Source organism: Anguilla rostrata, chromosome 11, assembly GCF_018555375.3.
Source record: "Anguilla rostrata isolate EN2019 chromosome 11, ASM1855537v3, whole genome shotgun sequence".
NCBI lineage: Eukaryota > Metazoa > Chordata > Actinopteri > Anguilliformes > Anguillidae > Anguilla > Anguilla rostrata.
In genome coordinates, this window is record NC_057943.1 from 22,671,444 (window position 1) to 22,695,483 (window position 24,040).

The window sequence follows — 24,040 nt, forward strand, 5'->3', positions numbered from 1 at the left end:
AAGTCGACTGAAACCGCTAGAAAAGGGATACAGTATTGCTTTTCAGTAAAAATGTGGCTTCTCAAAACTGATATGAATTCTCATCAGTCTCTTTATTCTAATTATCAAAGCAATTGCAACATGATAAGCTTTGAGGCATATTTGTTTACAATTACACAACACATTGAGATAGCATTAAGAGTAATAGTAACTTAGCGTGTGCGTACATATATGTCTGCATTTACACAAACTTTGCTGGAATAAAAGGTGGGTTCTGCTTCTTTAAATTTAGGAAAACCTGTATAAAAAGAAAGAGATATTTCAAAGTAAAATTTGCCCAGATATAAGAAGTATAAAACAAATCCATGCCTACAGGTCTTTTTAATGTTTACAAATTATCAGACATAAAATTACAGTAACAATATTGCAGAACAGACATCTTTTTATCACAAATATATCACAATATATTCTCGCATATTTTGGATGTTTTGATTTTTAAACTTTAAAATAGAAGGTAATTTTCAAATGAAACACTTTACCTGTGTGTTTTAAAAATGACTCAGTCTCTTCTTTAGCATTTTGTCTTCATTGTTTAGTTTGGTTCTGATTGCAGCTCGGATTAAGCTGGTGTCTACGCCAAATTTAATCTTCACATGCTCTGTAAAAATGAATATTATTTACTGAACAACCAATACAACTCTTAAATGTTTGTTGATTTTCATATTACTGAGGTTGGATATTAAACAAAAAGTTTTATATCTCAAAACCCAGTATTTAAAGGGGATTTTATACATTGCAAGGGGTAAAATTTTGGCCCAAAATATAGCCTAGCTAAATTCCTTTCTAAGGGATGCCTAAACAAAGCATGGTTTTAGATGTAAGAAAAATCTGAGATGAGGTTACCAATGATATTTGCCAGTGCCTCTGGGGGTAGTGGTGGCTTTTGGAAGTCCTCTTTTGAATTGGATGACTTTCTTCCCTGCAGTGAATGAGTGGCCAAAATTTCTCGATTGAACACGAGCATCAGCAATGCAGAAGTGTACTTTTTGAAGTCTGTCATTTCTGAAATTCGGTTATAGAGACTGCTCTGAACTTTCAGCCCTCCGGGAAGTTCTGTGAATTTATCATCCTGTACAACAAACCAAGAAAACAGAAAATATTAATAAACAGTAACCGGATAATGGTGACTTTTGCATTGGACAGGAGGACATACAACACTAGTTTAACCTGGATATTTTCATTTTAGTAGGCGGTCGTGACATAATTATGCACCATGTGAAAATGCATAGCTGTGTTTTTTTGTAATGGTTGTGCCAACTTGTAGACTTTGCATGTCAATGCTATGGTTTACAATACATTGTAGATGAGTACTGTATAGTAGCGGTGTAATTAATGAAATAACCTCAGTGGAGTGCTCAGGTATCCCACTTAGCTCCTCATCTATAACACACACAGAGTCCCCCTCTTCAGTCAGAATGTCCTCCGTCTCCTGTCGAGTGTGGTCCAGGACAGACCTCAGCTCAAAGATTGAGTCTCTCATTTGGGCCATCAGGTTGTTCATCTCTGTCAAAAACAGCACAATAATGGATACTGTGGAATGCATATACCTGTAATATAAACAGACATTAATTGGTAAGCAGTGCAGTTAGAGCTGTACTGAAAACTTAATGATAGTGGCTCAATCCCTGATGCATGTTATAGTAGCGTTGAGCGAGGTGTAAAAAAAAGTACAGTGCCTCAACTGACCTCCATACAATTATAGCTGCATTAACAGGTCATTACTGTAGGATAATTAAACCTACCTTAGTCATGCATTTTGGATAATGGCAGCCCTATATGTTCAAAAAAATTGTCAAATGGGAAAATACCTTTACACTCTTTTAGTTCCTTCTCAGCCATCATTCTACAATGTCTTTCATATTTCAGTTCAGCTTGTAACTTCTCAATTTTCATCAAGAGGGTTAACGTGTCTGTTCTCATTTCATGACAGTAGGCCAACTCCTCTTCATCCTCATAGCTAATAAGCTCATTCTGTTAAATAAATGCATATATAATACATAATTACAATTACATCATGTTCTTTTTTCCACCAAAATAACAAAGAGCATCAAATGAACATTGCTTGTTCAAAAGCTTGATGACAGGCTGAGAACAGCACCAACAATAATGGTGCAATATAACCAATTCTTTTTTTTATTTTTATTTTTTACTTTTTCTGGCTATATTCATTCACTCAAGGAAAAATGGTTTCTAATTTTTTATTTCTTCCTGGGTCTACGCGTATTATTACACAAGGTTATCTGTAAATGCACAACGTTATAACCAACGTTGTGTACGTGAAACGTTAAAACTAATCAAGAACGAGTTTTGTACATTGCATGTTGCAGTATGAACCAAAATCGCAGTATATGGGCTATAGCTAAAAATGGTGCCCATATAAAACAATGATTATGGGCGAATGTATAACTTTTCATATTTAACTAATTATGTTCTCAGTAGTAGCCTACTTGTGAGAATGTTCTCCCTTCTTGTGGCTTCAGTTTGGAAAATCAGTTTTCATTCAAAAACTCGGCTACTCAAGATCACGACATTCAGTAATTTACTTCAGGAATGAGTGTATGACGATTCTCACCAAACCAAGGACCAAACGCTATAGCATATTACACGCTGCTGTGTCATGCGCTCCTACAAGCAGTGAAAGTCGGACTAAACGTAGGCGCTGCTTTGATATGTAATTATGCATACACAATCACCAGATGTAACGGGCACGTCACTTTAACATTCTCACCTCGGGAGACAGGCGGCACTGCTCCTGCGCTATGATCTTGTCATTCTGTGGCATCGAAGGTTTCAGTGCATCTTTGTTTGACCAATACGTGTTCTCTGTAGTTTCAGGATCTTCCTTGATCTTTTTCCCATTTAATGTGGTGGATAGATTTGCCCTTCTCTTTGGTGACATTTTGTCAGTCACTGCGTATAAATATACGACGTTCAAAATAATTTTGCCTGCATAGGCTACTTATCAATACAATTGTGAATTCAACGCACATATTATTAGACCTATAATACAACCTTATTACAGTGATTGTTTGGAAACACCGTCTACAGATACACCGTCATGGCATGTTTTTTCATTTGCAGCTAATATGGATTTTTACCTTGACACAGTAAGTCTGGCCAAAACTGCATTCAAAAACCCCATAGTAGCCTAAGTTTTAGCAATGTTTGTAGAAAGCGCTAAGCATTTACAAGCTTTTGCTAATGTCTGTTTGCATGCTGTGTCGAAAACATGCACGATCTTAAAATTCAGCCTGTCGTAGAGAGGCAACATATAGCGATGACTTCATATTGCTAGTGCACTGCATGGTACTGCATTGCTACTGTATTCTGCAGTACACAGTGCCAGTTTGATCTCACATTTTACGCAACTGAATAGATTACATCATCACTCTGTCAGTAAGCGAAACTTACGACTTATCATTACAACGTCAAACTGCCACCGTTGTTAAGTACTTATTACCGTAAATAATATTTTAACTATAAAGGTATATCTGAACCCACCTGTGCAAATGGTTGAACCGAGGAAAAGAAGCGCTGCGTTTGTGCAGTTCATGCGAATTCCGGGCAGCGGGTAGGTGGTGCTGCAGCTGCATCATTTCGCACATCGTATTTTCCAACTTGCAGCACTTTAATAAATACTAAAGTACTTCTGTTGTTATTTTTATTAGTGGCAGGTTTTGCTGTTTTGTGCCATCGAAACAACTGCTTTACAATCATAACGTTCAATAATTTCTTAAGTGTTCTGTCGGTATTGGTGGGGGACTAGTTTCCATTGACACGTCTTCAGGAATGCATAGGAGCAGCTTCCGATGATCAAGTTAGATTGATTTATAGGAGGGTGATGGATAATGGAAATTCTCATCATTACTTAATATATTCGCATCCTAGCATACCTCTACGCTAAACATACTGTTTTTGACATGCTTGTTATTTAAACTACGTGAGGTCTCAGTCCGTAATTACTAGGCTATAGCTCCCATGGTCTCTTCTGAATATGTTCTGGCATTTGGAGCCAGGAACTTCAGGCATTAAAATGTTTTTAAGTGTGAGAATGAGCGTTTCTTCAACAGTGTCCAACAGAGGTCGCTCAGCCACAATCTTATACTGGTTTATTTATTTATTTATTTTTACCGATGTGTCAATACTTATGGCTAACACGCATTTTTTTTTCACTTCATTCGGAATCATTCACAGGAATTTTAGGATAAACACGTACTTCAGTCTGGGGAAGCACTTGGGGGCGACAGCATAGCTCTCCATACCCTTTCCCATTCCTCTTCCTCCCAGGCACCACACCATGTAGGCCTATATCTACTGGTTATTCTTGAAAATCATTAATGTGAATTCCAACACACTAAGGACAAAGTAGTTTTACATGTTTAAAAAAGTTTATGATTTTTAATAACAAAAAATGTAATTGTAGTTCACAGGAGAGTTGGCCTGAGACATTTCTCCAGTCTTTTTGTGCCTCGGTGGACTTTGCTTATTTTCTGCTGCAGATAATATGAAGGGAAATGTACTGCCACATGATCTTGGTCTACTATTTAAAATATATTAAACAAAACATATTAATTTGTTAGCGGTGGACTGGTGTGTGTGTGCGTGTGTTTGCCTGTGGTTTTTCTGTCCAGTAATTGCCCTGGGTCAGTTAGCTGGGTACACCACTGCCAGTTCCCTTGTGGATGAAACCTCAGTTAAAGGTTTCAAATAAGCACACGGTCTTCAGCTACCATTCATAATCTTACCAATAAATATAGTTAATGTAATATTACATAAACGGATGTGCGAAGTCATTTGAAGCAAGTGTGGCTTGAAATCCAGAAACAAATCCGTTAAAAAAATGTACACATGAAGAATTTCACAAAATGGTAATCAAGAGAATATATCCATACTTCATGTTTATACAAAAAAGTATTCTGTACATGGAAGGAAAATCATCAATGTATACACATTTAAAGTATTCTAAAGTAGTCAATTTAATTTGTGCTATAACATGAATTGGAACATTGGCTATAACATGTATTAGAAAATTGCAAGTTGTCCAAAATAGTTGGGGTGCTGATCAGTACTTTAATTTCCCTTTCTCAAACTGAAAACTGAATTTAAATGTTTTCTTGACATCGTAACAGCATTTTACCTGACACTACAATCAGTAACCTACCAGGGCCTTTCTTCATAAAGCATCTCATGGAGTGCTGATCCAGGTTCAGTTTTGCCTTTAAGCTCGTAATGGATAAGGTTAAGAATGACTAAGGATATGGTCCTGGACAAGCTAATCCTAGATCAGCACTCCTACTCTGAGACACTTACAAGGATATTCCAGGATCTTCTTTCATCTAAATGGCAAAGTGACCCACATTTCAAAATGTGCTTTCCATCACATGCCACTGAATGACTCGCCTGATGTAGTCGCTTGCATGATTTACAGACTTGCATATTTTATCAAGCAAGTTAATGCTCAGTTACGTAAACAGTGATGAACATCAGTCAACACTTACAGCTGCTAACATTTGTAACGTTCCATCTGATATACTGTATATCTTAGAACAAAATTCATAGTTTGAAAGAAATATATATTTTTGACCAAGTACAATTTCTCCTTTTTCTATGCACAATTCTGAAGGCTATTTCTTTGTAAAATTCGGCAAAATGTTCACAGACATAAACGATACAAAAGCCCCAAAAGACTGACTTCAAAACAGTTGCAGACTAACAAATTCACGTGGGACTAATGCTGAGGTAAATAATATAATAGTAGGCTGATAATACCTTGGGGAAATAAATTAAACCGCACCCGTGCAAAGCTACCGGGACATTTTTACTCTTGTCACAAGGAGAAGTGTTTCTTCTGGCTGCGAGTGAAGGAAGCAGCCGTAAAAACTAGCGTCTCCTGGTCACGCGACGACCAACGGAGTGAGCATGTGGCTGTGGAAGGCACTGACGCTGAAACTACCGCAGCTCTTTAACACCAGAGCCTAAAATGGCTGACGTGAGCACTGTGGTCGCGCCTGGTGCGCAGAGCCCATTCAGCTTCTCTCTTGCATATTAACTATATAATACCATAATATCTCTAGCCACACTTCCAACTGAAAACATCTACAAGAACGTATATACATGGGCCAAAGTATAAATGTTGCCGCTTCTGTATTTACAAAACCGTTTGCTTTTTCTACATAGTTTTACACAGGAGGTTCTTCCTACTGGATTCACTCCGGCGTACTGGAAGACACGATCCTGGTGAATGCGATAGATCAGAATGCGCTTAATGGATGTTCACGTCCCCGAAGGCAACATCCTCGAAGAATTTCAGCTGCCGCACCATCACTGCATAGGCCTTGTACTTGTCCCCTCCCATTTGCTCCCGAAGACGCACCTGAAAGCGTAAGCGAGGAAACGATGACAAATCGCCAGCGTGGCGGTGCACGGTTAACATTGCATTGTGGGTAGAAACATGCTACTGGCATAACCGCTGCTGCTGTGCTACTTGCCTCTCGTGCTTCCTCATCATCTTCTTCCATGATATCCAGCACTCTGTCTAAAAGCTTGACCCCCAGTCCCTTCACCACGTCAGTGCGTAAATATTCAATCGCTCTTCTGATCTTTGCAGGGCCAGAGGGAGAGTCTGAGGGAAAGACAGGCCAAACAGAAAGGAGAACTCACTCCCATTTGTCATTTCTCCTCATTTCTTCACCCGTATAAATGGGTAATATCATTTCCTGCTTAAGTGCATCTGCCAGTCGAACAAAACCTGTTGTTAAAACAGGAATAAAGATCAAAGGTCAACAAAGGGGTAATCTTGTGTGGAAAGCAACAGACCTGAGGGAAATTCATTGAAGCGGAATCCCTCCTGCTGCTCTGTGGCCTTGCCGTGCAGGACCAGGGTGTCCCTGTAGCGCCTGTTCAGTCTGAACTCCGGCGGTGCTGCGGATCCTGGACCGTCCAGCACGTCTCTGGCATCCATGTGTAATGTCTGCGTCATCAGCTGAACCAGGTCCTGCATTTCGTTGGACTCGCTCTTCCTGAAATTGCAATGCAATACAAGCCAGGGCGTGAGATAAGAAATGGGTAACAATGGTTTGAGCAGTAAACCAGCCTGAGGGTAGTCGCATGCAGTCACAATTAGTCTGAAGTTAATGAATACACAGGCAGGCAAGTAGAATTGAGGTTTCAGTACAAATAAATTCAACAGATTTTGTTCACCCAATTGAGCATGGATTTGGGAATGATTAAATGCAATTTAAGAGGGATTCACCGTTTGTGTTTCACTGAACTGCTTGCTTGAAGTGTTTCATATCCAAAGACTTACAAGTATCACATTTAAATGATTAATTAGAATGGACAAGACACATGGGACAATGATAATGTGTGCATTGGCCAGGTAATTAAGGTAGTTAAGCAAGATTCTGACCCCTCTTTGCTGTCCCCCTCTGAACGGTCAGTGGAGCTGGTGGATGAGCCACAGTCGTCCTCGTCCGACTGTCGCCGGGACGAACCACCTTGCTGCTGAAAGGAAACCAGACATACAGCGACACATCACACAGAGGCCCTTATTTTTCACCGTTTAAGTTACTTTAACCAAATACATTAGTTTAATAACGTAAGCTATTTTCTTCTACTTCAACATCGACTGTAGGAAAATGGAATACTACTTATGACATCATCACAACCCTTTCTACTCAGTGATTGGTGGGAGTGAGGTGAGTAAGGTATTTATATTTGAATGTGAGTTGAAGTTGTGTTTGAGTGTGAATCTAAATGGGGGAAAAACTCAGTAAATTATAAACTATACTAAATACTATTATATGCAGTATATTATTTTTTACTTGAATTTGTGGCTTGTATTGAATTATAAACTGCACATATTATATATGTATATGTACAAACTTAAGATGATAAATGTATAAGTTGTGAAAGTGGGGAAATACTGTACTTAAAGGTTTAATTCATATTACTTTTGCCACTGATTTCACTCTATAATCACAATGCCTAAGGGCCACCCCACAACACCTGATTCAAGTAATTAACTACTCGTGGTATTTAATCATGACCTTGATAATCAGGGGCCTGCATCACAAGGCAAGACTACTGAGTTACCTGGATAACTGCAAATCTTGAACATGGACTGCAATAAAAAGAGCTGTTCCGGGTTTTACTCAGTGCAGTTATCCAGCTAAGTCAGTAATCCTGTTTTGTGATACAGGCCCCAGGTGACTAAAGTCTTGGCCTAAAACATAAAGCTGCACCCACACAGGCTCCTTTTGGATCAGACTGCACACCCCTGGTGCAGAAAGCATCATGTTTAAAAAGGTTAGCTGACAGATACTCAAGTGACAGATCGTCTTTATATACACAACCAAAGAGGAGGCACAGACCTACCAAGGTTGTTTTGATTGCACCGTCAGACGGCGAGGATCTGACTGCTGCAGTTTGGGAGTCTGACTCCCTCCTCTCTGCAGTGATGTCACACGATGGACTCCTCAATGCAGGAAGAACTTTGAAAGGGAGCACAATCTGTTACCTCTGCTCAGGTTTCTCAGCAAAACATTTTTCAACAGTTTCTCATACATCAGTGAAGAATTTCCCAATGAATGAATACATTAAAATAAACATAAGCTTTTCAGTTTGCAACTCAAAGTGCTTCACAAATTAAATAAGAAATAAAGTTGCAATAAATAAAAACAACAAAGTTACAGAAGTCAATAGGTAATGAGAAACGGGTAAAAAGGCAATTAGGGTGCAGGATATGGAAATTCTCGGCTGATATCAATAACCAATATTGTCTGACCATTTTTTGAGATTGACATTTTTACTTAATTTACAGCATCAGTGGTGTACAGAATGTTGCACCCCTCTGGCGCATGTAAGTTGTCATTGTACTGGCCCTAATATTGGCACTGGGCTGCTGCATAAGTTTAAGCGATTCAGCAAATACTGATATGACCCCAATATTACCCCCATCGTAAATGTAATTCTCAGTTAAGCATTTCTCTCAATGATATGCAGGTCTTACCTGGGTAGCTGAAGTCCTCCTGGGACTGCTTCAGCCGCCTCCGCTCTCGAGCAGACAGCGGACGTTTCTGAAACAAATTATTCACACATTCCCACCGCCCTCACTAAAAGTCTCGCGTGGTACATGAACATCCACTGCTTCCTTAAAGTATTACAGTTAAATAATTAAGGCAATATACATATAAATACCATTTCACAAGCACTGAGCATTCTGTAATATCACACCTGAATATTACATTTGGGGTCAATTCCATTTCAGTTCAGCCAGTTCAGTAAATGGGTTGTAATTAGGGCTTCATTGTTTCTGTTGAGTTATTACTCAAAATTTCAAAACTCTATCTCCGATACATTAATCAGTGCTTGACCAGCGTCACAGTGTATCCGCATGTCATCTCCATATTCCCATCCTAATAGAAAATGGTGGTTGAATAATAAAAGAAAGCGAGTCCCAAAGAGAGAGCTTGCATGTGACACTAGGGACATGGAAAGCAAAGGCTCACCTGTGGTGCTGTAATGGCACTGTCCCCAGAGCCAGAGCTGCTGATATGGGCAGATGATGACGTGGTAACCTGGGCCTTGTATGCTTGTTCCCCCTGGCCCTTCTTTTTCACATTCACCATAGACGTGTCGCAGGGAGGAGATGGCAGAGGCCTGGGAGGGACTTCTGTAAACTAGGGGAAGATGGGACAGCTCACATGAGAGAGCACAGGAATGGAAGTCTGCAGGTCCCCCATACAAAAAAGATTTCTAAACCCTTTCGACTGGCATTGTGTCTCCACTCCTCAAACAGCATACTGAAGTGTCTGTCTGCGTTTGTCCCTAAGATTAGCACAAAATGAAAGATAATGGTATTAATGATAATCAAGAATGGGCTCCACTATGTGTTAATAATGTTAATGTAAACAAAACAATCTTGTTCTCAACTATTTAAGATTTATTCCTTGAGTCCTTATTGAAGCAATGAGCTAACAAGTGTAAGTAGAAGGGATTAGTACCTTGATCCTTCACTTAATAAATATCCAAAGTTCTATGTCAAGTGATAATAACCTGACAGCAGGACAACATACTCAACTCAAACTAAAGTTTTTTTGCACGGGTCCTAGAACCTCAGACAGACCTGACAGATGTTACCAGACCAGAAACATCCATCTGGACTTAAAATTTTTTTTTTTTTTAACTACTGAATTAAGTTGCGGTCCGCAGACCATTTATTATTTTCGTCAAGTAACTAACTTACCTTGCTTGTTTTCTTTGTTCGACTGTGACAATTAACATTTTAATGGACGTTGGCACAAATAAATATATTGTGCCCAAGCTCACTAACTGGTTAGCACTTGCAGTTCCTGAGAAGTTTTGCATGAAATTTGCCAGAAGGAGATGGAACATAGACATAAATACAATATCTTATAAAGTAAAACAGTGGGCAATCATGCTGAAAAATATGACAAGCATTCGTAAAACACTTCAAGTCTTGAATGCCAAAGAACAGCATCATGTCGGCAGATGATGATCCACAACCAGGTGTTGTCACCCCCGGTTCTGTACTCACACTGGCCTGATTGCTGTGGTTCTCCTGCACCTTCCCCTTGTTTCTTTGCCTGCGCTGGCGTGACAGGGAGGGCTCAGAGGCAGAGGAGGAGGGCTGCAGCTGAGGGTTATTCTGCACTGGAGAAGAGGGGAGTGGATCCTGGCTTTCAGGCTCCTTCAATGAAAAAGGTCGCAACACACACAATATGAACACCTTACACGGTCATGGCAAGAAATAAGGCATTCCAAAACCATAATCTTACGCAGTGCTGCTAACACAATGAAGGTTGATTGTTCAAATAAATTATTCGATAACCAGGGACCTAACTAACAAGTAAGGCAACACATGAAGCCGTACCATTACAACAGGAACAAAAGGCTCAAGGAGTTTTTCTGTTGAGTCCAAGTTCTGCTGAAAGAAGATGAGTGATTATAAGCTGGGGGAAAAATTGAGAACTGAGAAATAATTACAGACCAACTCTGACCTATAAAGACAGAAAAGGCTTCTAAGAAAAATATCTGCCCTTACCTTCACCTCTGGGGTTTGTGGCCAGGCGCCCACTTCCTGGAGCAGTTTAATGGTGTCATCTCTGTCCTCCACGTTTGTAAGATTATTCTGTCCTTCCGTTGGCTCCAGAGTCCCATCATTCACTGATGTAAGCTCAGGCTGGGGCGGATTGTCCTCCCGTGCTGGGACGTTGGGTAGTCTCGTCTCCTCTCTCGCGCTGTTGGCCACATCCGATGCCGGCTTCCTCTGATGTAACTCGGAAGGGGCGGGGTCTGCTTTCTTGGCCCTCCTCTCCTCGGTCTGCTTGGTGAGAATATCGATAGTCCGCTGGCCCGGCTGGGGTGACAACAGTGGCTTCGACTTACTGTGTTTCCTCTCCTTCGTGGGCGGGATATCGATATCGACATTGCTGATGGTCAGTAAGGATGCCCCTGGGCTATTTAGTTCGTCCATTGGCTGAAGTTTTGGGGTTAAACGCTGTGGGGAAGTCGGGGGTTCAAGTGCTTTGCTGCTGCTGCTGCTGGGCAGATGTTGCTTCATCTGATTTTCTTCCTTCTGTGTTGGAACAGCAACATTGAGAAAAACAATAGTTGAAGTAAATGTGAGGTTACCCTTGCCTCTCTGTTTACTGCCAAAAATGCAGTGTGCTCCATTAGCTTGGAGGTCTCTTACCATCTTCTCCCTTTTATTTAGGTCCAAGAGGGGTTGAGGGGGGCATTGGGGTTTGGAATTCACCAAAGGCGCACGGGCAGCCGCACTCCCAGGCCTGCTACAAGGAGCCTTCTTTTTCGATTTGGCCGTTTTCCTTGTACAAACAGAAAAGAATAGATCACTTTAATAGCTGCTGTTTTCACAATAGACACTGACAGTAAAAACTATGCTTTACTGTACAAGAGTTACACAGGGGCTCTGTCAGGGCACAGAAAGATAGGCAAGGAAGAGGGTTATGGAGCTGATGGACACATACTCCTTTGTGGCTTCCAGAAAGATGGAGATCTGCCGTTTGATGTAGGGCTGCCGGAGGATATGCTTGACATCCGGACGTTCCTCTGGGTTCTTACTGAGCATGCTCTTTATGAGCTCCCCGAGCTGAGAGTTGTACTTGCTGGGCATCTCAGGCAGCTATGATACAAACAGGATACTAATGCTGTAAATAAATGCAGTCCGATCTTTACAAAAGTCCTGTTTAGGCACATCCTCACTTTTTAGGCGCATAACTTTAGGTTACAATGAGCATGACTAGATCAGCACGGATTTCTGAAAAATCTTCCACAAATGTGTTTTGCTAATAAATCAATGGTCAACCACTGCATATGATTCCTGAGCTTGTGTAGTTGGAGTTCTAGTTAGAGGCAGCAACTCAAACAAACTTAACCACTGACATATAACACTGGCTGAACCTTGGTATAACCAATCAGAGGGCAAGAATCTTACATTGCCAACTGTAACTAGCCTTTTCAGATGCTAAAGGGAGAGCACCTGGGGGTGAAGACTAGCTTCGCCAGGTCCTTTATCCTTCAAATTGCCACATTCTGCACAGAAACCAGAACATGTAGCATGGGTCATGTAATGCACAGAATACCTTAACTGCCCCAACTCCTGAGCCTTCAAATTACTCCACCCTTCCACTGAATAAGGTTCCAAGAATTTACACTATGTGATGTGTGACTAAATGATAGACATAGGAGTTATTTATATACATGTATGATCCTTTGAAAACACCTCATCTTAACTAAAGCCAAAGGTCATTTGACATCTCACCTTTCCCCCAACTATACGATACACCAAGGAGTTCATGTCCTTTGCATTGAAGGCATGCTTCAGTGTGGCCATTTCATAGACACAGCACCCCAGGGCCCACACATCTGACTGCGACAGAAAGAAGGTTTCAGTGAATACAGAAGATATGAATCACATATCTTAATTCTAGCACTCGCCTGAGTGGAGATTTTTGGGAATACCTTGTAGTTGTACGGTTTGTTGGAGAAAAGCTCCGGGCTCATGTAATAAGGAGTCCCAATCAGAGTGCTGGCCATGTCGTTTTGGTTCTCCAGTACTCGTGCGATTCCGAGATCTCCCACCTTGATTATGTTGGTCTTGGTCAGAAAGATGTTCTGAGTTTTCAAATCCCGATGCAAAATGTGTTTTTCATGTAAATACTACAAAGCAGGAAAGGTAAAACTAGCCATTAGTAAGACATTCTACAATGATACAGTAAATGATATTGCAAGTAGCACAAATTAATCCTGTTCTTGAAGGAGTGTGTTGCCTTACATTTATGCATTTAGCTGACACTGTTATCCAGAGCGACTTGCAGATTACAGTTTTACATAGTGTACATCCATAAATGCATCAATTTTACTGAAGCAAATCAGGTTAAGTTCCTTGATAATGGTTACAATGGCAGCACAGTTGGAAGAAGAACCCGCTGCCAGAGCCTGTTTAGGTTTCGGTGCTCTTATCCATAAAGGCATCTACCTGTAAGGCCATGGCGATTTGGACAAACCATTCCACCACCTGTCTCTCGTGGAGCAGCTCGCCCTTCTGTTGCCGTAGCCTGTGGTAGAGGTCACCACCCTCGCAGAAGCCCATCACGATATAAAGCTGACAGTCCTCCCCCTCCCATGACTCTCTGTATGTCACAATGTTCGGGTGTCGCAGCTGAGATAGAAGCTGGGCTTCTTGTTCCGCGGCTCGTCGCTCCCTCTTTGAGGACGTCCTCAAATTCAGCTTCTTAACAACGTACTGAAATAGGAAAATATTCCACACTAAAACCAGCAGAGTTAACGTTTAATTATAACTAGCTAATTCAGTGGGCACTGGGCATCAAAACAATTAATTAGACAACTTCATCAAGCTTCATTTTCTATCAAAAATAATTTGCATTCTTGCTGGTTAGTTCACTGTTGCATTTATTCAGTTCTATTCTAAGTAGCTAGCATGATTTCATGAAGCTAGCTTCAGTCAGACAATTGGCTGCCTTGTACTGTAGGCACCAGGCAAATGAACTTCGCTAGACAAACTGGAAAGTCCGCTATCCAGTTCAGCGACGTTAGGTCGGACTTCACTCGTTACCTGGGATTTTTAGCAGCAAGCTATTGTTGGAAAATAGCACAACTTAGTCTAACTTATCTAGCTACCCATAAAGGTGACTCGTTTCGCGTGCTTTAGTTGGCTAGCCAAGGGCATGTTTAACAATATAGCTAGCAAGCTAACACTATTGTAAGTAACTGCCGTGCTGGCAAGAGTGCTAACTGACGAGTAGCTAGCTTTAGCAACTGCAGCGACCACGTCGAATCAATGCAGGCATTGTTTAGTTTACCGGATTTACCTGCTTTGCTTCTGTTTTGTGTTTGACCAGGTTCACCTCTCCGTAGCTACCTTTGCCTACAACTCTGATGAAAGTGTAACTCTCCATGATTGTTCATTTGGCTATTTAGACTCCGAAAGTTAAGATGATTTAGGTTGTTGCATAAATAATCCACAGTTTCACAAAGCTATTTTATTATCATTTGTGATCGCAGTAAACATCGACTCGCACCCCCTTAAAAAGAACCATGACGATATCATCCGCGGCTTCCCTGTCACCAAGCAACGCGTCTCATTCGACCATCGAATCCTATCGAACGAAGAACGACTGCGACCCTTATCAATTTCCACAGCGGCATCTAGGGTCTGAGAACAGAAGTCAAAAAAAGGCGTAAGTAAGACTAGCGATTTAAAAAAGCCACCCCAAAGCAGTATTGAGGATTATTCAGATCAAAATTTACATGAAAATGAATAATGAAAGTAAATGATCATTCGGCCTAAAATTAAAATTGAAAAATAAAATGAATTTTTTTTAATTTTCATTCACATTTCATTCAAATTTTCAAATTTTATCTTAATTTGTGGCTGAATAATCCTCCATAAAGCCATGCTGATTATTTGAAAACAGGCAGATAACATTTTGCAATAGCTTTTCTGACACACATATGAATGTCCATGTAAAAATGGTCATTTATATATTTTGGTTCAAAAACAAATGAATAAGGATGAATAAGGAGCTGACCTGGATTGATCTTTATTTCTCTTTAAACAATGTCTTGCTTTACCACTTCAAAAAGTCTAAAAATGTAAATACTTTCTCCATATTGAACTGGATAATTTAAACCAACAGATGGCGTCATTAGTCAATATATAGAAAATGCTGGAAGTCTCTGCTAGGTAGGTTATGTGTAAGCCTATATTTCACTACAAAATCACTGCTGCTGATTCTAATATGCGTTTTCTTCATCACCAAAACAAGGAAATTATTTTTTAGTGGTGCATTTTCGTCAGCTATTTTATTGGCCTGATAAATGAATTAAACCGACTGTGGGAGGACTGTCACACCCTTAGGCCCTATATGTACAATAGGCACGTAAGTAAATGTCTTTATTGTGAAGCATTGGTACGTGATACTAAGCAGGGTACTAAGGGCATTGATTGACTGTGGCGATTGCCTACCTGTTATTTTGGGGAAATGACATCAATGCTGTCATTTGTGCTGGACCACAGCATCCCACATTCAATTAATTTCAGTCTCTTCAGTAACCTTAGCAACCTAAATCTCCAACCTACAGAACAACAAACTGGTACTGATTTCCCTCGTTTTGGTAATAATAAAGAAATAATTCATAATGGAAAATAAATATATTTTCTGTTAATGGTACAATCTGCTTATTGACTATTAAAGATTACACATTTTAGTTCCTTAAGGAGCAAATTTCCTATGTATACCCTGCAAATACAATAATCTGGGTACTGATAAGTACCTTTTACAAGAAAAAAGGAACAAATTAATTATGTATTACTTGGCATTTCATTTTAAATGGCTCAACTTCCCATTTCAGTTTCCCTCTTCCCTGAGAGGGGGATAGCATCAGGGTGCTATATCACAATAAAGCATCTCCATTAACCTATAAATTGTTTGCTTACCTAATAACTGTACACTTTTGCAAAGGTATTCCAGAAGACCCATGGAGAGAGATGACAGTTACATGTCCAGTCTTAAATAATCTGATAATTGGATTTACTATGATAGAGTAGCCTACACAATCCGTCTTAAACTCAAATGAACACTGAACATTTTACTCAGTATGCTTTAAGCCCTGGCTATTCAAAAACATACAGCAAAACGCAAAAGTATTGGGACTGTGACACAATTTTTGTAGTTTTGGCTCTGTACTCCAACACATTACATTTGAAATAAAACAATGAATATGAGATTAAATTGCAAATTGTTAGGTTTATTATGAGGATAGTTACATCCATATCAGGTGATATCACTGTAGGAATAACGGTCCTGTATGTTAAATGTATTCCACATGCACTTCCATTTGTTTATTCATTATTTTCCTATAAACGGGATATTGCCAGAGTCGTTTTAATTGGGTTACTCTTGCGGCTTCATTTAAATTGTGAACAAACGTTTCTAAGAAATACGGTCATATAAATTCCAATCGGTCATATTATTGCATCCATTCACCTGAGTGTCACGTTAGCAGACGCTGGTTTAGGCTCGCTTGAACCTCGCCCATTTGTAGCCTACTGTATTCTACGAACAGCCACCCCCTCCTCCGATGGCTTGTTGACGTCAGGAAAGTGTTGGTGGCAAGTGGTCCAGTGGTCTGTGAACGAGCTGCAAAATAGCGGAGACGGTGAAAGGGAGAATTATCTCTCAACTCCAACAACCACAGGTATGTTTTTTATGCGTTTACACACGTAGCTACTCTGTGTGTTTTGATATAAAATAAAATCGCACATAGGCTACACACACAGTGTGAGCGGGGGTCGTTGTAGCCGAAATGACAATCTGGGGGCATTGGATTATATTGACTACCCGATAAGGAAACAAACGCAACCTCCTCTCGGTGTAGGTTCCGTTACTTCACTGGTTTAGTTATAGCATATTTGTTGCGTTTGATAAAAACTATGGGAATTTTCTCTTAGGTTACAACACTTAGCCTACTCAAATAAACTACACGAACAGCGAGCTGTAGTTATCCTTCACTGTCATGAGGGTATCTTATATTAAAACGTTACCCACGATAGCTAAACAACATGCTTCAGTAGCCTAATTGACGCGAGTGAAATGTAGACTATCCCTTTATGTTGCCACAGCTGTAAGTAATATTGAATTTAGGTTTGTAGCCTATAGTCTAATGCCTTTACATTGGCGTTCGACAACAATGTTAATTTTACCATAATCATATCGGGATGTCAAGCATTCGCTTAAGTTGATATCAATTTAAATTAATAGGCTAATAAGCCTCACCTATTGCAAAGTTGTGTTTACATTCAGTAACGTGTGATGGATTCGGAGGCGTTTTAATTGAAGAGATGGAGTGACGTTAGGAATTTTTTTGGCAACCTATGGGGTTGATTTCATAATGATTTTCGGAGAGATGTTTGCATTCAATGGCCTCCTTTCTATTTTGAATGTAAATCATTGGATTTCCATAGAGCAGCGTCCTCCGCAACATTCAGAGTAAACCAGATAACAAACTGCTGTGTTTCTAGGCTGCAGCCCAGCAGTGATTTCAACACAGGTAACTAGCCTACTGTTTGTAGATTGATGGTGTTGTTAATCGGTAGTTGCATGGGATTCTATTGGCCATGGCTGGATCACTAGCATTACATAATTAGGGATGCTCTTCAGGCCCCCAATTTGTCCACTGCTAAAACATTGATTAAACAGGATTCATTATTTTCCGAATACACCTTCATAGGTTTGTAACTTATCAAACGGATTCTGAAATGTAATAATTTCAGCGTCTGCTTCCTCTTCGACTGGTTTGTGCCTTGCTTTCTTTGGACAGGAATGTTCAAGCTGAAGATTTAGACATCACCTTCACCCTTTCGTGCCTACTCAATGCAACTCGGCAGCTTAACAATAACCTCACCAGAAAAGGGTTTGCTTAGCGTCACGCAGACCATTTTCTTCCTGTGCTGTGCGCGTTTTATCATTGCAGCACGCTAATTTGACAGTTTCAAAATTCAACCGGCGATGCAAAGAGACCCAGTGGGAACGGTCATTTTAAAATTATTTATTTATTTATTTATTTATTTATTTAGTAATTGTAAAATGAATGCTACCTCAGGTCGACCATCCTACAAGAAAAATACAGCAACAGTTATTTATTCATTGGTTTGTGTGTCTTAACAGAAGCTCTGGGTAGGGAGTATGTAGGCTACATATAACTTGACTAAATAAAGTAAAATGTCAGTAACGGTGGGTTTTAAAGGTTATATAGCGGTGTAAATGCCAGAATATGGTTATATGGTAGCCTATGGCAACAATGTAGCTAAATGAGCATGAGGAAATGTTGGAAACTGCCAGTTGTTTTTCGCTGCTTCTAGCCGACTGATATTTTTCTCACCTTATAGTTGAGCCGTGATGATGTAAGGTAGTTTTACAATAGTGTCAACATTTGTTTGTTTAGATGATTTCATTTTTATATTTCTTGAGGGTAATGTTATATTCTATCTACAGGTGCATCTTTATTCATGGATATTTTTTTATAGCTAAAGCTTTAACACTGACGTTTACTTTGGAATCATCTAGTCTCAGGTGTCACTACTTTCCTTTTAATTGGTTGAAACAACATATTCTGTGTTTTAGGAGCCTTTCAAGTACTGTAATTTATAATCTGCCAGTAGCCAGACAAAATTGTCTGGTTTCCGGGACAGGGAACTTTAGCCTTTATCACCTATGTAGTACACTTTATCACCTTTTAGCTGGTTCTATGCTTGGTTCTAGATCATTCTTATTAGTGGGTAGAATCTCACATTTTAACATAGATATTGGTGGAGCACCTGGCAGCAGAGAAGAGCTGTTTCTCCTTTTGACTTCCCTTCTTATGTGTTTGCGCAAGAAAAAGGAAGCACTGGGATCTAGCTGCTCAGACAGTAAAAGTTCATGGCGGAGTCGCCTGTGTCTTGCATCATTGTTGTCTCTGGGAGCGACTGAGCTCTGTCCTCAGAGCTCCCCTGTTTTAAACAGGAGCAGTCTCATTGGACTATTTCAGTCGCAGCTCAACCTGCCTACTGCCGTAGCCTCCTGAGAGATGCCTGGGCACACTTACTGTACTGCTGAAGGAAGAGACTGAAATAAACCTCGTCCCCGTATCCTTTAATGCTGGGCTGCAGTTTGGTTCTGCAGTTGCCACGATGCAATTCCTGTTTGGTTACCGTGGAAACTAGGGCCATGCCAACTCCACGCGAGGAGAGAGACAGAGATGGAGACCCCGTGAAGAGATGCTGTTTTTGAAAGAATCTGAGATTGGACACAATGGACCACAACACCTGAACAGCCCCAAGCCTATCTATAGTGAATCCGCAACAGTGACAGTGCATGAAATCTTTTAGTGCAGATCACATGGCACTGTCTGGGCATCCCGGTATAAGATGCATTATGCCCCAGCAGGTTTCTGTGCTGTATTCATTTGGCATTGTCACTGTCATTAAAACTAATCAGCATGTAGCTCTAGGAAAACGTTCACATCTTAGATAAGTAAATTATACCTAGGGGAATAACAGTGAGGTGAGAGCATAGTGAGGTGCCATCTTGTGCTTTTATTGTGCTTCATAGTTCAGTCAATTGCAGAGCATTTAGGAGGTGAAGAGCCTGACAGCTGCACACTGCTTACAGCACATTCCAACTGCTACTCTGGCCCGTCTGTAATGTCACTCCCTTCCCTGTGAAGTGTCATATGCTGAATGGGAACGGGGAAGGTGGGAAGGTGAAGAAAGTGGGAAAAGATGATTCCCCGGGCAGCCCAAACATTTTCATCGTAAAAAAACGCAAAGCAAAACAAAATATTAGTCATCGTCTGAGTCAAGGTTGACTAATCCAGTCGATATGTGCTGCAGTGTTGCAGAGGTGTCCCTGAGCATGGGCTTGTACTGTGACTAAGGCCTCATCTTCAACCTAGAGTAACAGTGATGTGCTCTGTTTTAAAAGTGTGCAAGCTACTGTCACATGTTTTATATGCGATCCACAACATTATGAATTTACTGGATCAAAAATGTTTGAGGAGCCAGAATGTGTGATGCTTATTTACATTTGTGGTCAAAGGACAACAGATTGAATAGCCTATATTTTGTTCATGTTAGCCTATGCTGTGTCTAAATGGTACATTCATGAACATGGCCCTGTCCTAGCTCAACATTAAGTCTTAGTTCTTGAAATGACAGCTGGCAGCCCATGCTAATGAAATGTATTATAAGCCATATCCTAGGAATTCAGAAAGCCAACCCATGCTCTGACAATATGAGCTGATGGGAATAGTTTAAAATGTTATTTTAAGACCAGCACACTGTTTTTTTAAACAAATAAGCACCAAATTGCTTTGGAACTCAAGGACATAGAAATCCAAACTGGGACATCTCAGATCTGTAACTGAAGACGTAATTTGTTCAAATTTAAATTTTTTATTAGATTTTTTGTTAATTTGTTCTACAAATGAAACCGATTTCCATTTTTCTGGCGGAACAGACAGTTGACTGTGACCCAGAATCTAGGTGAGCCTGTATCGTAGGTGTAGAGGAGAATAGTGACATTGTAGATGTTTGCAGCAGACTTGCAGTGTGTACCTCAAGTAGGGAGTCACAGCAGTTAGCAGCTGGTCTTTCTTTCTCTATATTTACTCAAGATACACTACATGGCCAAAAGTATGTCGACACCCAAACATCACATCCATATGTGCTTGTTGGATATTTTATTCAGAAACCATTTGCAGTAATATGGAGTTGGTCCCACCTTTGCTGCCAGTCTCCACTCCTCTGGGAAGGGTTTCCATTCTGTTTTGGAACACGGCTGTGGGGATTTGCAATGCTCTAGATGTTAGAGCATTGCTGCAGGGATTTGATTCCATTCAGCCACAAGAGCATTGGTGAGGTCAGACACTGATGTTGAGTTATAAGGCCTGGCTCACAGTTGGCTTTCCAATTGATCCCAAAGGTGTTGGATGGGGTTGAGGTCAGGGCTTTGTGCAGGCCAGTCAAGTTCTTCCACAGCAAACTCAGCAAACAATTTCTTTTCTATTCCTTCTCCACCAGACTTTACAGTTGCCAATATCCATTTGGGCCGGTAGTGTTCTCCTGGCATTCGCCAAGTCCAGATTTGTCAGTCAAACTGCCAGATAGTGAAACATGATTCATCACCCCAGAGGACGCATTTACACTTTCTAATGGCGATGTGCTTTGCACCACTCCATTTTTGTGTGTGACTGTTCATGGAAACCCATTTCATGGAGCTCCTGATGAACAGTTCTTGTGCTGACGTTGCTTCCATAGGCAGTCTGGAACTCGGTATTGAGTGTTGCAGCTGAGGACAGACGATTTTTATGCACTACACGCTTGAGCACTCAGCGGTCCCGTTCTGTGAGCTTGTGTGGCCTACTGCTTTGTGGCTGAGGTGTTGTTGCTCCTTGATGTTTCCACTTCACAATAACAGCACTTACAGTTGACCAGGCCAGCTCCAGGGCAGAAATTTGATGAACTGACTTGTTGGAAAGGTGGTATCCTATGACAGTGCAATGTTGAAAGTCACTGAGCTCTTCAGTACAACCCATAATACTGCCAATGTTTGTCTATGGAGATTGCATGGCTGTATGCTTGGTATTATGCACCTGTTAGCAATGATTTTGCCTGAAGTAGCCAAACATACTAATTAGAAGGGGTGTCCATGTACGTTTAGCCATGTTGTGTATCAATTGAGGGCTGCCACTTCGGTGACTTATAAACTGAATGTATGATTATTGATGAACAGTCCAAACTCTTTGGTGAAGGGAGTTGCTGACAAAGTGTTTAGCAGGATGGACCAGATTTTTTCACCTTTTAATCAAACTTGCTTTGAACAAACTTAGTCATTCATTGTTAGATCCCTGTATAAATCTTATGATTTTTAAACAAATTGATTGTCACACACTGAATTTAATTGTTTCTCTATAATGAAACCCCCTAAATCTTTTTATGAGAATCTCTTGATTGGATTTTTTTTTAATATAAAAAGTAATTGCTGGAGTATTTTTTTCTGTCATGAACTAGAAATCATGTCATTATTCCCACATTGTAGGCAAGATACACAGATTACATTATTAATAATTATTTTTCAACACAGTGTGTTCCTGAGGGTGAAAAGGGCAGAGCACAGAAACTCAGTTCCTTAACCTCTCCACTGCATCGCGCCCCCCTAAACGCAATGAAAAATGAACTAACCAGGGTGGACGAGTTGCTCCATCCCATTCTGTCTGGGAGAGTGCAAAGTGGCCTGCTTGTCTTCCATATTGCAAACTGTAAGCAGCAGTTCTGGAAGGCATGCTGAGAAGTGCGGTCCATGCACAGCTGGTGCAGGCAAACTAACCAGACCAGAGAAGTCACTGCTGCATGAGGAGATGGCTCCCTGTCCTGTTAAACCCTGCTTTCCTGGCTGACGGCCAGTTCTGTTTTGCCCTGTGGGGTTTCCTTGTACAGACAGTTCATTTCAACCAGTCTGTTATTCAGATGTGTAGCCTAATCAAATATCCAGATACTCCACCAGTCAACCAATAGGCCGACCTGGCAGTCAGTTCAATCAATCAGTCAATCAATAAAATCAATAATAATTTATCTGTCAGAATCTCAGTGAGATTGTAACATGGTGCAAAAAAAACAACCATTAATTAATACTAACCTTATTAATTAATAATTAACTGTATTAACCTAAATTAATTTGACAGAAAATATGATGCATAATGGCAAATCTTGGCCATCCATCACATTTACAGTAAACTATGATGCCTCACTGTCTGAGCACAATGCTCTGTTGTCTGGGGGATTTAACTTTTAAAATAGGACCATCTCTGTATGTTGGGGCTTTGGGAAATGTGTGCGCCTTCCTTTCACATCAATCAATAGAAATCAGATTTTCTATGGTTTATATTGGTTTACTGTAACAGTGATGGCATTGAGAGAGAATTGCTGTCGCCAGGGATAGACGTTTCTCTTTCTGTAACTGATACGAATGGCGTTTTGAGATCGTTCAGAACAGAAAAGATGGGAGAGTGTTTTCCCTGCACAGCCTCTTTCTCAGTGTCCTGTCTCCTGTTTGTCTGCTCAGATTACCACCAGGACCAGAGTACAGGAAGATGCCTTTGGGTGAAGATGGAAATGGCTGGAAAAAGAAAACGTCGGACATTAAAGAGAACTATGACTTCAAGGAAGTCCTGGGCACGTAAGTCTCATGCGGTGATTTCAGTATACTGTCAAATCTGTCCACACATTTTAGAACTGTGGCATACCTTTCCCTCTGGTTACAAAAGCCAGATTTTAGTTAAAAATCAGTGCTTTGCCTGACCAAAAAGCAAAATCCACATTTGTATGTCTTGTACGTGTTTGACATAATTATCTGTGCCAACGTAGTTTGCTCTAGTGAGTTACATCTATTATAATTTCTTATGAATATTTGATAATGTATAAATGGTTCCTGCTTCTTGTTCTCTTGGCACAAAGCCTGTTTTAAAAAAAAGCAATTACCAACTCTATTGACCAGCAGTTATAAACCATACTAACCAATCCCCTCCAGCAGTTTTGTGGCCCTATTCATCCTTATTCCTGCCTATGTCAATACTGGTCTGGTAGCCAGCCCGCTTTCTGCAGTCATAGTCTGGCCGTTTTCATTCTGTCATATTGACTGGTCTCAGATTTCACAGCTTGGTTGGTGTTTTCCTGACAGTGTGAGCCTTTTTCACAGAATCAAAGTGAAATGGTAACATACTCCATGGTTATTTTCCCATAGACATAAGCTTGTGTTAGCAGAAACTGTGGCTATGTTGGTGGCATATGAAGGAATGTGTTCCAGACTTCTCAAGGCGAAAATGGATGTCCTAACCCTGGGAATCTGGTCCACTTCACTCCTTATGCTGGCAACTTGTACCTGGCTGTTATAATATG

The 24,040-nt window shown here is 40.5% G+C and overlaps 2 protein-coding genes and 1 long non-coding RNA gene across 15 annotated transcripts in view; 1 reads left to right on the top strand and 2 right to left on the bottom strand.

Annotated features, from left to right (window-relative positions):
* The window catches only part of LOC135234322 (calcium/calmodulin-dependent protein kinase type 1-like), a 70,322-nt gene that overhangs the window by 1,713 nt on the left and 44,569 nt on the right, over positions 1-24,040 (top strand). The window contains exons 2-3 of one of the 7 annotated variants that reach the window (XM_064298811.1): positions 7,673-7,736; positions 23,208-23,321. In XM_064298811.1, the coding sequence (XP_064154881.1) occupies positions 23,236-23,321 (86 nt within the window). In that variant the 5' untranslated portion in view covers positions 7,673-7,736; positions 23,208-23,235. The other 6 variants (XM_064298806.1, XM_064298807.1, XM_064298808.1 and 3 more) reach the window with 6 other exon arrangements.
* On the bottom strand, positions 74-3,979 carry LOC135234325 (uncharacterized). 2 transcript variants are annotated; one of them, XR_010324072.1, is made up of 7 exons: positions 3,541-3,979; positions 2,768-2,949; positions 1,848-2,010; positions 1,382-1,586; positions 883-1,108; positions 519-637; positions 74-277 (listed from the first exon to the last, which is right to left on the bottom strand). It is a non-coding gene; the product is annotated as an uncharacterized LOC135234325 (long non-coding RNA). The 2 variants fall into 2 exon arrangements; XR_010324071.1 differs by having other exon boundaries at positions 1,382-1,542; positions 3,541-3,961.
* On the bottom strand, positions 4,921-16,732 carry LOC135234321 (serine/threonine-protein kinase Nek4-like). 6 transcript variants are annotated; one of them, XM_064298803.1, is made up of 16 exons: positions 16,593-16,732; positions 13,562-13,828; positions 13,045-13,242; positions 12,845-12,952; positions 12,051-12,205; positions 11,756-11,888; positions 11,105-11,638; positions 10,934-10,987; positions 10,598-10,750; positions 9,549-9,719; positions 9,050-9,116; positions 8,416-8,531; positions 7,448-7,542; positions 6,856-7,058; positions 6,528-6,661; positions 4,921-6,412 (listed from the first exon to the last, which is right to left on the bottom strand). In XM_064298803.1, the coding sequence occupies exons 2-16, from the start codon at positions 13,673-13,675 to the stop codon at positions 6,302-6,304; spliced, it is 2,346 nt and encodes a 781-aa protein (XP_064154873.1). In that variant the 5' UTR covers positions 13,676-13,828; positions 16,593-16,732; the 3' UTR covers positions 4,921-6,301. The 6 variants fall into 6 exon arrangements, with proteins under 6 accessions (XP_064154873.1, XP_064154872.1, XP_064154871.1 ...); XM_064298802.1 differs by lacking the exon at positions 16,593-16,732 and adding an exon at positions 14,625-14,755; XM_064298801.1 differs by lacking the exon at positions 16,593-16,732 and adding an exon at positions 14,415-14,555 and having other exon boundaries at positions 10,934-10,984.

Coding starts and splice junctions, on each gene's coding strand:
- LOC135234321 (XM_064298799.1), bottom strand. CDS start 14,501: ATGGAGAGTTACACTTTCATCAGAGTTGTAGGCAAAGGTAGCTACGGA. Junction 11,639..11,755: donor TAAATAAAAGGGAGAAGATG/GTAAGAGACCTC, acceptor GTTCCAACACAG/AAGGAAGAAAATCAGATGAA. Junction 10,751..10,933: donor CTTTTGTTCCTGTTGTAATG/GTACGGCTTCAT, acceptor TTTTCATTGAAG/GAGCCTGAAAGCCAGGATCC.